The 15,275-nt window shown below is 37.5% G+C and overlaps 1 protein-coding gene across 4 annotated transcripts in view; it reads left to right on the top strand.

Annotated features, from left to right (window-relative positions):
• MUSK (muscle associated receptor tyrosine kinase) overlaps positions 1-15,275 on the top strand; it is a 133,042-nt gene that overhangs the window by 85,965 nt on the left and 31,802 nt on the right. For 2 of the 4 annotated variants that reach the window (XM_030814787.1, XM_030814817.1), the window contains 2 exons: positions 6,833-6,839; positions 12,436-12,699. In XM_030814787.1, coding sequence (XP_030670647.1) covers positions 6,833-6,839; positions 12,436-12,699 — 271 coding nt within the window. The remainder of the gene's footprint in view (positions 1-6,832; positions 6,840-12,435; positions 12,700-15,275) is intronic. The other 2 variants (XM_030814805.1, XM_030814797.1) reach the window with 1 other exon arrangement.

Genomic DNA, 15,275 nt, shown 5'->3' with positions numbered 1-15,275 from the left:
GCAGTTAGAGTCCTGCAAATCTTAGAGACATTTTGATGTTTCCTTCATAGTCACTCCAGAGTCTGTTAGTTCTTATGTATAAAGAAATTTCACAAAGAAATCCAGCTTTTCTCACTGCTAGAAGGATGTGGCCTTCTGTCCCTAAGCAAAGTGACCCATTTAGGGGAGGGATAAAATTTTAGAGCTTATTATTGGCTAAAACCCTACTCTGGATCAAAAGTTTGTTTTTAAAGTGCATTGTAAATTGCAGAACAACTTTGAATCACTCATAAATAGGAACCAGAGAGGTAACAAAGATCTGAGGCTACACGTGTAACCAGTGTATTGAACAATTTAAACTTGACAGGTACACAGAGAAAATGGTGTTTTCTCCAACCATTGGGGACTAAGGAATTATGCTTTTTAGAATCTCCTTGCCCCTCTCGAGAGCAAATCCTTTACAAACTTTCAGGCAGATTCCATAATTTCCAGGTAATGTTTAGAGATTAAAATCCTGGCCTGATTTAGTTTAAAACTCTCCTCTTACATAATTTAAACCCCATCTGCTTCACTCTCTCCACTGCCAGCCAATCTTTCATTCAGGAATATGGAGAGTAGACAAAATGGGTCTGCTACTGTTATACACCCTTCCCTTCTTCCCTTTCCTCCTGTTCCTCTTCATCTCTGGCATATTTAAGGAGAAGAGAATTTATAAGGAAGGCAGCAAATGTGTTTTCCTAAATGGAATATGTTTTAGTTCTTTCTCTGTTAATTGTTATTGCTTCTCTGACTAATAATAATAATGCTAACAATTGCAAGGTACATTCTCAGTGCCCAGTGTGCACTCTCTCTATATAGATAGATAGATAGATAGATAGATAGATAGATACATACATACATACATACATACATAGATAGATATGAATTTATTTAACACCCACAACTCAATGAAATGGATACTTTTATTATCCCTATTTCACAGATGAGCAAACTAATGCTCAGAAAGGTGTCCAGGCTGACATAGCTAGTAAATGGCAGAACCAGGATTGAAACCCAGCAGGTGCAGCATCCAGGCTTTTAATGCCTTGATGGGTTATTAACGTCTCTCTACTGCAGGTGGTATCTGAATACTGACTGTCTCTTAGGACATTTGGGTTCTTTGGAGGGTCCTTCAGAAGACTGTGTATTGCACAGTGCCCTGATGTGGGAGATTCTTTACTGGTTCCACCTCTCATAATCCCCAGTCCTTGATATCAATCCCTATTGAGGTAACCTGTAATTGCTTACGACTGGGGTTCTTTGTCTGGTGTCCAGTCTTCTTGGTAACTTAGCTACCTTCATAGCATCCACTGAACACACAGGAATGTCCCATGTCCCTACCATCCCAATGGTGGGGAGCTCCACTCCTGGACCCTCTCTCTCTGCCCTCAGATTGTTGCAATTCATTTTAGACAGTAATAGTATTTAAAAAAAAAAAAAGACAAAACAAACGCTTTCCTTGTCTCTGAGTCCTAGTCTCTTAATTCTTAGGCAGTTGAAAAATCATTCTATGAGATGTGTTGTTATCATTTATATTGTATCATTCAAGAATCAGAAGATCTAGGGAAATAACTCATCCCCTTTCCCCTTATATTTGCTGAGATGCACTTCATCTTTATTTGAAGGCTGAGAACCAAAGCTATTTGTCTGGTTATAGGGCCTACAAATTGCAACAAAGGTTGGGGTGATTGTGCCTTTTAGTAAATTCCAAGGAAAAATGTCAAGTTGTGTGTGTGTGTGTGTCTGTGTGTGTGTTTACATATTTCCTACGTGTGTGTGTCTGTGTGTGTGTGTTTACATATTTCCTACAATCATTTGTCTTACTTTTTGAGGGCATGCCAACTGCTGATGGAAAAATAAATAAATACAAGGGGGTCCATGCTGTGAGTAGTTGAAATGAAAATACTGGTGTTTTGATGGGATTAATTCAGTACATTTATAATAGACTAATTCACCCAGAATGAACTTCTAAAACCAGTTTGCCTTAACTCACTTAACTCAATTTCAGTCAGCCTGAGGACTATTGCATCTAATGTTGAAAATTCAGAATTAAAAATGAAATATTGGCCGGACACAGTGGCTCATGCCTGTATCCCAGCACTTTGGGAGGCCCAGGCAGGTGGATAATTTGAGGTCGGGAGTTAGACACTAGCCTGGCCAACATGGTGATACCCTATCTCTACTAAAAATACAAAAATTAGCCAGGCAGGGTGGCAGGTGCCTGTAGTCCCAGCTACTCAGGAGGCTGAAGCAGGATAATCGCTTGAACCCAGGAGGCAAACGCTGCAGTGAGCCAAGATTGTGCCACTGAGCTCCAGCCTGGGCAACAGAGTGAGACTCTGTCTCGAAAAAGAAAGAAAGAAAGAAAGAAAGAAAGAAAGAAAGAAAGAAAGAAAGAAAGATTGATTTACCAAATAATATGGCTATTTATGACTTATTTTTGTATTGCAAATACTTTATCACATATAGGGAATCATGAGATTGTTACATATTGTTGTGACTGTCTTTTTCTGTTCCAGTCATTTTGAACACTTGCATTATTCTTTAGCCAATCTGTCAAAAAAAAGTCTATTTCTTTACAATTTTGAATTTCTGCTAAAAATATTTAGTGGAATGAAATTTATTCCATTAAAAAATGAATCTTTTGATTATTATTGCCTCCTTGCTACTTTCCTTTATTATGAGTCTATGAACTCTACATGTATGTATATGTATATGTATATATATAGATACACGTATGCATTAACCAAATTAGCATACTCTCAGAGCTCATTTCCGTTTAGTGAGGTATTCGTATTTTAAAAGAATAAAGAAAAATGGGTCCCTCTTTTGATCACCATTCCATGTTATTTATCAAGATATCTAATTGATAAAGGTTTTATTTTGTTTTGTTTTGAGACAGAGTCTCTCTCTCTCTCTCTTCCTCCCAAGTTGGAGTGCAGTGGTGTGTGATCTCGGCTCATTGCAACCTCTGCCTGAGCTCAAGTGATCCTCCTGCCATAGCCTCTCAAGTAGCTGGGACTACAGGTGTGTGCCATAATGCCCAGCTAATTTTTGTATTTTTTTTGTAAAGAAGGACTTTCACCATGTTGCTCAGACTGGTCTTGAATTCCTGGGCTCAAATGATCCTCCTGCCTGGGCCTCCCAAAGTGCTGGAATTATAGGCATGAGCCACCACGCCTGGCCCTAATTGATAAAGTTTTAAAATGCAAAATGATGCATCATTTCCAAATGAATTTATAGTAAGAATCACAAAATTTTGAAAAACAGTTTTCAAAATGCCACTGGAGTGTTAACAAATTAATACCATCTATGACGACTTTTCCATTCTGCCAAAACCTGATAAAGCTCTGCTGAAGTAAAGAAACTGGTTTCACAGAGCCAACATACTGAATGGGCAAAAGCTGGAAGTATTCCCCTTGAAAACCAGAATAAGACAAGGAGGCCCACTCTCACCACTCCTATTCAACATAGTATTAGAAGCCCTGGCCATAGCAATCAGACAAGGGAAAGAAATAAAAGGCATCCAAATAGGAAGAGGGGAACTCAAAGTATCCCTGTTTGCAGGTAACATGATTCTATATCTAGAAAACCCCATAGTCTCTGCCCAAAAGCTCCTTGAGCTGTTAAGCAACATCAGCAAAGTTTCAGGTACAAAATTAACGTACAAAAATCAGTAAATTCCTATATACCAACAATCACCAAGCCAAATCAGAAACACAATCCCATTCACAATTGCCATAAAAGAATAAATACCTAGGAATACAGCTAACCAGGGAGGTGAAAGATCTCTGCAATAAGAATTACAAAACACTGCTCAATGTGCCTAAAGCAATTTATAGATTCAATGCTATTGCTATCAACCAACGACATTCTTCACAGAACTAGAAAAAAATTATTCTAAAATTCATATAGAATGAAAAAAGGGCCCAAACAGCCAAGGCAACCCTAAACAAAAAGAACAAAGCTGGAGGAATCACGCTCTCTGACTTCAAACTATACTACAGGGCTACAGTAACCAAAACAGCACGGTACTGGTACAAAAACAGACACATCGACCACTGGAAGAGAGTAGACAGCTCAGAAATAAAACCACACACTTACAACCATCTAGTCTTAGGCAAAGCTGGCAAAAACAAGCAATGGGGAAATAATCCCTATTTAATAAATGGTGCTGTGATAGCTGGCTAGCCATGTGCAGAAGATTGAAGCTGGATCCCTTCCTTACAGCATATACAAAAATCAACTCAAGATGGACTATAGACCTAAATGTAAAACCTAAAATGGTAAACCCAAAAGATAACTTAGGAAATACCATTTTGGACATAGGAACTGGCAAAGATTTCATGATGAAAATGCCAAAAGCAATTGTAGCCAAAGCAAAATCTGACAAATGGAACTTAATTAAACTTAAGAGCTTCTGCATAGCAAAAGAAACTATCAACAGAGTAAACAGGCAACTTATAGAATGGGGAAAATATTTACAAATCATACATCTGACAAAGGTCTAATATTCAGAATCTACAAGGAAATCATACATACAAGCAAAAAAACAACCTCATTTAAAAGTGAGCAAAGGACATAAACAGACACTTTTGAAAAGTGTCATGCAGCCAACAAGCATATGAAAAAATGCTCAATATCACTAATCATTAGAGAAATGCAAATCAAAACCACAATGAGATACCAGGTCACTCCAGTTAAAGTGGCTATTATTCAAAAGTCAAAAAATAACACATACTGTTTGAGACCGGCCTGGACAACATGGTAAAACCTCGTCTCTACTAGAAATCCAAAAGTTAGCCAGGTGTGGTGGCACATGCCTATAATCCCAGCTACTTGGGAGGCTGAGGCAGGAAAATCACTTGAACCCGGGAGGTGGAGGCTGCAGTGAGCCAAAATCATGCCACTGCACTCCCTCCTGGGCAACACAGTGAGACTCTGCCTCAAAAGAAATAGAAAGTAAAAAAATAACAGATACTGGCGAGGTTGCTGAGAAAAGGGAACTCTTATACACTGCTGCTGGTGGTGTAAATTAGTTCAACCACTGTGGAAAGCAGCGTGGTAAGTCCTAAGATAACTGGAAACAGAACTACCATTAGACCCGGCAATCCCACTCTGAGCATATATTCAAAGGAATATAAATCAGTCTACCACAAAGACACATGCATGCAAATGTTCGTTGCAGCACTATTCTTAATAGCAAAGATGTGGAATCAACCTAAATGCCTATCAATGACAGATTGGACAAAGAAAATATGGCACATATACACCATGGAATACTATGTGGTCATAAAAAATAATAAGATCATGTCATTTGCAGGAACATGTATGGAACTGGAGGCCACTATCCTTAGCAAACTAATGCAGGAACAGAAAACTAAATACTGCATGTTCCCACTTATAAGTGGGAGCTAAATAATGAGAACACATGGACAGAAAGAGGGGAACAACAGACACTGGGATCTACTTGAGGGTAGAGGGTTGGAGAAAGGAGATTAGGAAAAAAAAAAAATAGAACAACTTTCGGGCACTATGCTTAGTACACAGGTGATGAAATAATCTATACACCAAACTCCCGAGTCACAAGTTTACCTACATAACAAATCCGAATATGTACCCCCGAACCTAAAATCAAAGTTAAAATATTCTTCAGAATCATTGAATAAAAAGCTCACAAAGATTCAAAAAAGTCATACACTCAAAGTTATAAAAACCTTGTAGTTACCAACCCTCACAAATCTAAAAGAGAATGATTAGAAATACAAGCTCATTGTATTTTAAGAAGATTGACCTCTCAGAGAAATTCATGTTACATCCCTTAAAAATCCCCCCAAAAATAACACCCAAATGGATCTAAAACCTTCAAAACGGAGTTACACCTCAACATTAGGAGAAATTTTAATATGGCAAATTGGTATTAGACAAAGCATATATTTTACTGTTTATTTTCATAATGAGGGTTGCGAGGACAGGACGAAGTAACCATAAAGCACTTGGTAAAGAGTGTGAAGTTTTTAATTTACAAGAAAGAAAATGGAGTAATTCAGAAATGCTGGTTATATCACACCCTTGCCGGGATTCTCATGCCTTGAGAGAGTCTGAGTTGGGGCCGTTTGTCCTGGGAATCACATACCAACAGAGGAGAGAGGCACAGTTTCCTCAGAGCCCTGAGTTTTTACATCCGTGAGCATGGGCAGCTACATAATTTGCAGGGCTAGGTGTTCAAAAAACAGTAAGGATTTCAAGGTACGGACAGCAGAACATTAAATTAAGCCCGAGGCCCTTCTGAGTGCAAATGCCATACAGCTACCCAGGGCACACACCCCTGAGGCAGCCAGGTCTATGAGAACAACCATTGCCTACTTTCTACTTTCTCTTCTACCCTCTCTCTTCTGCATGTTCTTTTCTTTTCTCCTTCTCCTTCTTCTTTTTCTATTTCTTTTTCCCTCTAAGTCTGCTTTATGCATCTTCTCTGTTAACCTCCGCATCTTGCTTTCTTAATGTAAAGTCCCTGGGTAGCTAATGGCGGGAAATTCTGAGCTTAGATATTGCCTTGGTAGATGTTACCCATGATTGACTCAGTTTGAAAAGAACCTGCTTCCTAAAGATACTCAATATTTTCTTCATTTCCTCTGAATCTGCCCATTAATGCAGCATCTGGCCTCCCAGCAGAAGCGGAAAACTTTTCAGAAACTTAGAGATCAGTAGTATCAAAACAATCTCATCCAAAGCATAAGATGAAAATGTACTAACGTTCTTTCTTTTCCCCCTTAATTTGACTTCCTGTGGGAACTTCCTTTCCTGTTAATAGAATGGAGGTAAGAAACTGTTATTGTACCAGTGTTTCCAATGTTTTGTTTTGTAGGGATTTCATTTGTTTTTGTTTGTGAGAGGGTCTTGTGTTGCCCAGGCTGGAGTACAGTGGAGTGTGTTTTGTTTTTGTTATTTGACATGCCATTTATTGAGTGTTTACTATTTGCTGAGCACTGTAACATTTTAGAAACTTTCTATTTTCTAACCCTTTTAGTAAGTATGATGAAGTGAAAGACAGGTAACCTCTATTGAATACTTACTATGGATCAGGCACTGTGCTGAGCTTCACATGCATTATTTAAATTTATCTTCAAGACATCCCCATGGAATAGGTATTACTGTTATCTCTATTTTACAGAAAAAAAAAAAACCTAAGAAAGTTTCTTTGAACTGGAGAGTTCAAGTGGCTTACACAGCTAGTAAATGATAAAGTTAGAAATGGAACCCAGAACTGCCAAACTCTCCCTTATAGCTCTAACCTATATGTAAGAAGGTATCCCTTGCAATATAACCTTTTGCAACTTACAGTGTTTTATTGATCTTCATAAAACTCTATGGAGTGTAATTAATTTTAAGACAGCATTCTTAGCACATAGGCTACGTTTAAAAACAGGCAGCAGGATACAAAATTTTGGTTAGCTAGCAAAAATAAGTTCAAGAGATTTGGAGTACAATACAGTGACTGTCATTAATAACAATGTATTGTATTCTTGACAATCACTGAGAATAGATCGTAAGTGTTCTCATAAGAAAATGGTAAGTATGTGAGGTAATGCATTTGTTAATTAGCTCAATTTAGTCATCCCACAATGCGTACATGTTTTAAAACATCATGTAGTACACAATAAAAAAATACAGTTTTTTTTTAAGCTAAAAACACTTTTTAAAGAAAGTTTTACTGTTAAAAAAGTCTTAAGGAATAACCATTTGGATGTATATATTGCTCGGAAAAGCAGTGAAAATCATGATACACATTATATGAAAAATTAAACCAGTTTTAAGTATATGGGATAGTGATTTGTCATAATTGACTGCATTCCAATGTGTTAACGTGGTGTCAAAAATTCTTAGTTCAAAAAAAAGAAAAAAATTCTTAGTCCATTTTTTAATCTAAATGTTGCTTTAATAATTTTTATTAATGATTTTGGAGCTACTACCTTAGCAGAATAAAGTTTATCTAAACTAAAATTAATAAAAGTGCCACTTAATAACTCTCCTTCTGAAAAAACAGACAGCAGGCCAAATTTGTCCTGTGGGTTGTACTTGCTGACCCCTGCATTGGAGAATAAATCATATACAAAGACACTAGACACGAAAGAACAGAAACAGTTCTCGTTTGCTTTGAAGGTTGGAAGTAGCACAGAATCTGTCATTACCTCTGTTGGGAATGCTCAAGGAGAGGTAAGGCAGTTGCTAAAAAAGGGAAGATTTGTCTGAAGCAGAGGAGAGGTACAGCTGTCAAGTTTGCCTGTGCTAGGGAGGGAGGGAAGTAAGGTGTGGAGTTTCCACTAGAGTCGTGGGATTGTCATAACGCAAACATGCCATGGCTGGTCATCTGGAATACCCTTGGGACAAAGTATTATGTATTCGAAGGGAGTAGACATCTCCCTCAGAGAAACTTGAAGATAACATTTTAAAATGTTCTATTGAATGTGATTCATACATTTCAAAGTAGAGAGAAATAGGAGTAAGAGGTGCAGTGAGAATTCTTTACCTACTCCCTTTGACCACATAGGGTTGTCTGTTATAAAAGAAGTTGAACAGGAGATCTGAGATCAAATATTCATTATTACCTCTACAAGAAAGGGAACTTCACTGAAAGGGAAGTCAACTGAGTTTATATTGTAAGGAGGCAGGAGAGGGAGTGGCTCCACGTGCAATATTAACTAGCGTTTTTAGAAGCTAGTCTGACTGATCATTCTGAAATAACCAGCATTCTGTGAACGGATCCCTGCGACCTCTGTCAAACTGTTCTAATGAGCAACAGGGCCAGCTGCTTCTAGTGTTGCCCCATCAGCAGTCCCACGAACTGCAGGCAAAGAAACACAACTTTAGCTGGACATGGGGGAGTCTTGTCACTTATAAAAGACAACAGAAGACACCAATGGAAATTACTTGCATTTATCTCATTCCCCAGTTCTTGCCGTGAGCTCCTTTTAAAAATATTTGAAGTGATAGATTTTGGGGGTTGAGGGACAAAATGTCCCAATTGGCCTCTGTGTCTTGCATCTAAAATTTGATCACTGTGTAAAATTTAAGGCTTATATTTCTGCACAAGAGGAGAGGAAAAGGAAGTGGTTGAAACACTGAAACTATAGGTAGTTGATAGATAAACAAATTCAGATATATATAAACATAGATAGATAGATAGATAGATAGATAGATAGATAGATAGATAGGTAGATAGTCGGCCTTGTGTGTGCCTTACCTTTTAGAGCTAATCCAAGCACCGATATAATACCAAAGCTAGGTCCTTAATCATTCCAGGAACATCATAGAAATGAAATGTAGCAAACTAATAATAATCATATACTTTGTATGTGTATATTTTTTCCCAGCACATAAAGGGTTTGTATAGGCTAGTGGTCATCAAGCTGTTAGGAAGAAAAAGCAAAATTAAAACCAAGATCTTCTCATTTCTATTCAAAACCTATTGTCTTTTTTTCTTTTTCATTTTTATTTTGCATTATATACTTAATGCTGTAAAACTAATGAGGATTCAATACTAGCAGAAATTCAGACAGAGGGGTTCATTGTTAGTTGTTAGTAGTCCTTATCTCTGAAGCTATTTTCATTAATTTTTCTTTTGTGTACTTTTTCTTAGTTTCCAATTTCTTTAAAAAGTGTGTTTTGATGTATAATTAAAGGAAATGTCATGAATGTCTATTATTTTTAAAAACTCATGGAAAATGAGCAACAGCATCATTGAATAGTTAACACATGACAGCAAAACCTGCATGAATAATTCTCAGCTCAGAATCACTGAGAAATATTTAATTTTTACATGGTGGAGTTTTTTCTATTAAGTGTAAAGGGTCACACATGCTCTTATTCATCCCCCTTTATACCAAGATATTACATCAACGTGTGAGACCATTTTGTAAACCAGTTTGAGATATTTCTGGTTACTCCTTATTATATAGTTTCTTAAAGCACAGTGTAGAAGCTGGTTGGGTTTTAATTCCTTTCCTTCCCATCCTAACAGTCATGGCTGACACCTATATAACAATGACTGGTTAACAAGAGAAGAGCATAACAAATGTGTTTGATCACAGTTTTACACAACATGGGACCCTTCAGAATGAAGACTCCAGGTACAGGGAAAGCAATCCTTTTTTTTTTTTTTTTGACACAGAGTCTCACTCTGTCACCCAGGCTGGAGTGCAGAGGTGCAATCTCAGCTCACTGCAACCTCTGCCTCCCAGATTCAAGTGATTCTCCTGCCTCAGCCCCCCGAGTAGCTGGGATTACAGATGTCTGCCACCACACCCGGCTAATTTTTATATTTTTAGTAGAGACTGGGTTTCTCCATGTCGGCCAGGCTGGTCTCAAACTCCTGACCTCAGGTGATCCACCCACCTTGGCCTCCCAAAGTGCTGGGATTACAGGTGTGAGCCACCACACTCAGCCAAAGCAATCCATTTTTATGCTTAGGTTCAATGAAGTATGAACAGCTGTGTAGAAATATGATTAGACACAAAGGGTATGATCTAATGCTAACAGGCTGAGTGGGGAAACTAGCGCATCCTGCCTGTTCAGATTTTTCTCAGCCCCTCTGAGCAGCACTCCCTCCTCCCAGGCAAGAGGTAGGATCCCTCTGGAATGAGGGTCTGAATTTCTTTATGTCCAGGTGTTACACAGAAAACCTGGGGGTGGGTAGAGTAAATGTTTAGGTTTTATGGCTGGCCTTGAGGAAAAGGCGTTCTGGTGTCTATGATCTGCCTCGGAGAAGAGGGATTCTAGTGACTAAGGTTTGCCTCAGGGAAGAAAGAGAGGAGAGAGAGGAGAGACAGGAGGGCAGAAGGTCTGTTTCTGAGGCTGCTTCTTAGGCCTTCACTTTGGGGTGTCGTTTACTGAGCCTCAACAACAGCATCCTTATTTCTGTTTAATTTTCTCTGGGGGTTTTCTCCCCTTTACCTTGAGAAAGTTTTCATGGAGTTTTGTGCTTTCTTATTCAAGGCCTTCATTTTAAATATCCCCAACAAACAAAGGGATACAGTAAAAATCATGTTGGCTAATTAGAAAAAGGCCAGTATGAATTAAAGGAAGACTGTATACTACAAAATATTGTTTTAAAGTATAGCTGTGTTTCTTTGAAGTTCATTGTTTTACCTGAATGTATTATATCTCGTTCTAATGAATTTGCTTTAAAGACCTGCCAGTGATGGTATGTAATTATAGTATCAATTTTTTAAATTCAACTGGGGTCATGTAACAATTTTAAAATTTGACACAAATTCTAATTTGTTTAATTTTCTTACTTTAAATTCTTTATATAAAGACAATGAAAAACTAAATTCAATAGTTGTACAAATCTAAATGAGAATACAACTTAAGAGTTTTCTTTCATTACTAACACTATGGAAGATCTGATAGAAGGCATAAGAATATACTGAGACCATCACAGTGCCTACACATAATAAGTATTCAATATGTTTGTCAGGTGAGTATATGCGTTGTTATAATTCCCAGCATTACATTAAGGGAACAAGTAGATGTGTGAAGAGAGTACCAGCAGCATTTTCCATTCTCCCAATTGTCTTCAGTTATTATAGCAGATGAGTTTTTAATCCTGTGTTTGTGCTAGCACTAGCATTTACAGGTTTCTCTCTGATATATGGCCCATTAACACACAATAATCCAAGTTCAGAGTAATTACTTATATCACTCAACAGAATAGATCAGTGAGGCACTGGGTGACTGGTTGACTTTCCATGTGATGAGACATGATGAGAAAACAGCAAAGCTGAAGGTGCTACTTGGCTCCTCTGGAAGCCATATTTCTGCTTTCTCCTCCCTACATCACTTTCTTTTTCTTTAATGGAATTCTGGGAAGATGTGTGAGTGAGAGAATCTGAGTATGGAAGGTGTTGCAAAGACGTATATGTTGTCAAAAATTAAGGTAAACTATCATAACGCATAAATAAACTATGTTCTTAAAGCTGCAAACTTTTTAGCTGAGAGCAATTGTTATTATGCTCAATTATTTGTTAACCATCATGATGAAATGTCTTCCAGATGCATCTTTGCTTATATCAGCTTATTAACTAAGAGTAGTCGGATTCTATTTATAATGTAAAATAATAAAAATACCCAAATCTATTCAGTCCTTGAGAGTTCCCAAAGCTTTCCACCATCTATCATCACATTTGGCCTTCTCAATAGCCCTGTGGAGTAGCTAGAGATGATATAATTGCAGCTGGAAATGAAGACAATATTCAAATGGAACATGTCAACCAATTTGCTAGTACAATTTTCTCCTATTTCTGTGACACAGATGTGAAAACCAAAAAAAAAAAAAAAAAAAAGAAAGAAAAGAAAAGCAGAATGAATGCCAAGAAATAGCATGTGATTAGAAATGTTGTCCATTTCTTCTTTCAGTAAACCACAGAAAGATAACAAAGGCTACTGCGCCCAGTACAGAGGGGAGGTGTGTAATGCAGTCCTGGCAAAAGATGCTCTTGTTTTTCTCAACACCTCCTATGCGGACCCTGAGGAGGCCCAAGAGCTACTGGTCCACACGGCCTGGAATGAACTGAAAGTAGTGAGCCCAGTCTGCCGGCCAGCTGCTGAGGCTTTGTTGTGTAACCACATCTTCCAGGAGTGCAGTCCTGGAGTAGTGCCTACTCCTATTCCCATTTGCAGGTAAAATCTCAAAAATAAGTCAAAGGAAAAATTCCATTTTTCTATCTGCACAACAGAAAGAGTTTTTGAAAAATGTTGTAATGTGCAACAGTAAAAGGAAAAGCTGGTTTTCATCCAAAATAGGAGGTAATGCCTGGGTGCAGTGGCTCATGCCTGTAATCCCAGCACTTTGGGAGGCCGAGGTGGGTGGATCACTTGAGGTCAGGAGTTCAACACCAGCCTGGCCAACATGGTGAAACCCCGTCTCTACTAAAAATACAAAAATTAGCCGGGTGTGGTGGCGCACTTGTAATCCCAGCTACTTGGGAGGCTGAGGCAGGAGAATCACTTGAACCGGGGAGGCAGAGGTTGCAGTGAGCCAGGATTGCACCACTGCACTCCAGCCTGAGTGTTGAGACTCCGTCTCAAACAAAGAAACAGGTAGGAGGTAATTAATCAGACAAAATTTCTACCATGTAAATCACTGAAGATAACCTAAAATATAAGTACTTAGAACCTCTAGAAAATGTCATAAATGGTATAATATTCCATTACTCTTGTTATTGTTCACATTATTATCATATCCATAAATATCCCGGATTTCTATCAGATGAAAGGAGAAATCTTAAACGTGGACCTCATTAGTAAGCCAAGATAGAGAAAATAAAAACTGTACGTTATTTGTCAATAAATGAGATCATGCCAAGCATCTCTGAATGTTAAAGTACATTCCATCCAAAATGGATGTTCTGTACTAAGTTCCGATGCTGTTGCCTCATTTGGGTGGTTATAGGAGGGAATTAGATTATAAATAGATACTTTGTTAAACTCCCATACTTTTTAAATATTGAAATTGATAAATTTATGTTCAATAGAATTATCTTCATCTTTAATTACTTCTTATGTAGAAAAAAAAGAATCAATCTAGTTTTTGAGCTAAATAGAACAAAGTTCAAATACTGTTAGTTCTGCTTTCTCGATGTGTGTGGTCTTGGCTAAACTTCAGTTTCCTCATCTGCACAGTAGAATTGAGAGGATTAAAGGAAAAATCACACTCATGGAATATGTCAGAAACTAGATAGACATTGTTATTCCTAAATTTTCTGTTGAGGAAACCCCATGACAACAACCAACACAGCACATTTCCACTTCTATTTTGATAAAACCAGAAACTATTTAAATATTGCAATAATTTGAGGACACTCTCTATTTAGCATACAATAACAACAGTATGGCCATTAAATTAGAGTTCTGTATTCCTCAATTTACTGCAAAGTTTGAGGGTTTGGAGACACTATACGAGTAATATGATTTGTTTATTAATCTAAGAAGATTGTATTGTGATCAGGCATGTCATCTAAAAATCTCCAGGGACTTCAGCATTGACAGAATAAGAAGGAGAAAGAGAAGGAAAGAAAAAGTAAAATTACTGCAAAAAAAAATGGGAAGAGTGGGTGAGAGGCAGTAAAATTTGTTTTAATAGAACTTAAGAAATACTGATGCTATTTCAACGGTCCTTGCAGTTATTTGAAAAAATAGTGCCTCTGTTAATTATCACTTATTTAGTTTAGATTTCTCTTTCTTGGGCTTCTTTATAGGATTCTCCAAAATTGTTTATTTGATGTACTGGTCAACAGTGAAAATCCTTTTGCTAGAAAGTAGCACGTGTATAATAAACAGCATGTAACCAGCAAAATAAAGTGACAGTAGGTTCTATCAGCTTTTCCTTTAGTACTACTAACATAATTTGTGGTGACCACGGAATAGTTATCATACTTACACAGTGACACTCAGGCAAATCAGCTCAACACCATGGACAGGTGCTTGAGAGAAATAATAATTAGATTAGAAAAATTCTCTGCGTGTGTGACAGCCATTGTGGTTTTCTGATTACAAAACCCACAAGACTCCACTGCATAAAAAAAGAACACAGTACTTTCATTGCTAAAACCCAGAAAGTTGGTCACTACTGAGGTGTGTGTTTACCTATACTTACTTATATCTATATTTCTGTACTCTGAATTCTATTTCATTGATGGTTCCTCTATTTTTGCATTAGAGACTTTGGATTTAACTACTGAGTCTTTATAATTAATTTCAATTTGTGCTATGAATTTCACAGGTTTTCATTTTTAAAAAAATTATTGTTTACTCATCATATAATTATTATTATTATTATTATTATTTTTGAGACGGAGGCTGGAGTGCAGTGGAGCAATCTCGGCTCACTGCAAGCTCCGCCTCCCGGGTTCACACCATTCTCCTGCCTCAGCCTCTCCGAGTAGCTGGGACTACAGCGCCCGCCACCACACCTGGCTAATTTTTTTGTATTTTTAGTAGAGACGGGGTTTCACCGTGGTCTCGATCTCCTGACCTCGTGATCCACCCGCCTCGGCCCCCCAAAGTGCTGGGATTACAAGCGTGAGCCACCGCGCCCGACCTATATAATTATTTTTAATTATTACATGTTGACATTGGCAAAATGTTTCTAAATTTCATATTTAAAAATAATTATGTAAGTTATATATTATAATTATATATTAACTTAACATTATTATTAATAATAATTATATTAATAATATGATTAATAAGTTATA

This window comes from Nomascus leucogenys, chromosome 1a (genome assembly GCF_006542625.1).
Source record: "Nomascus leucogenys isolate Asia chromosome 1a, Asia_NLE_v1, whole genome shotgun sequence".
Taxonomy (NCBI): domain Eukaryota; kingdom Metazoa; phylum Chordata; class Mammalia; order Primates; family Hylobatidae; genus Nomascus; species Nomascus leucogenys.
This window is presented reverse-complemented; position numbering and strand designations above follow the sequence as displayed.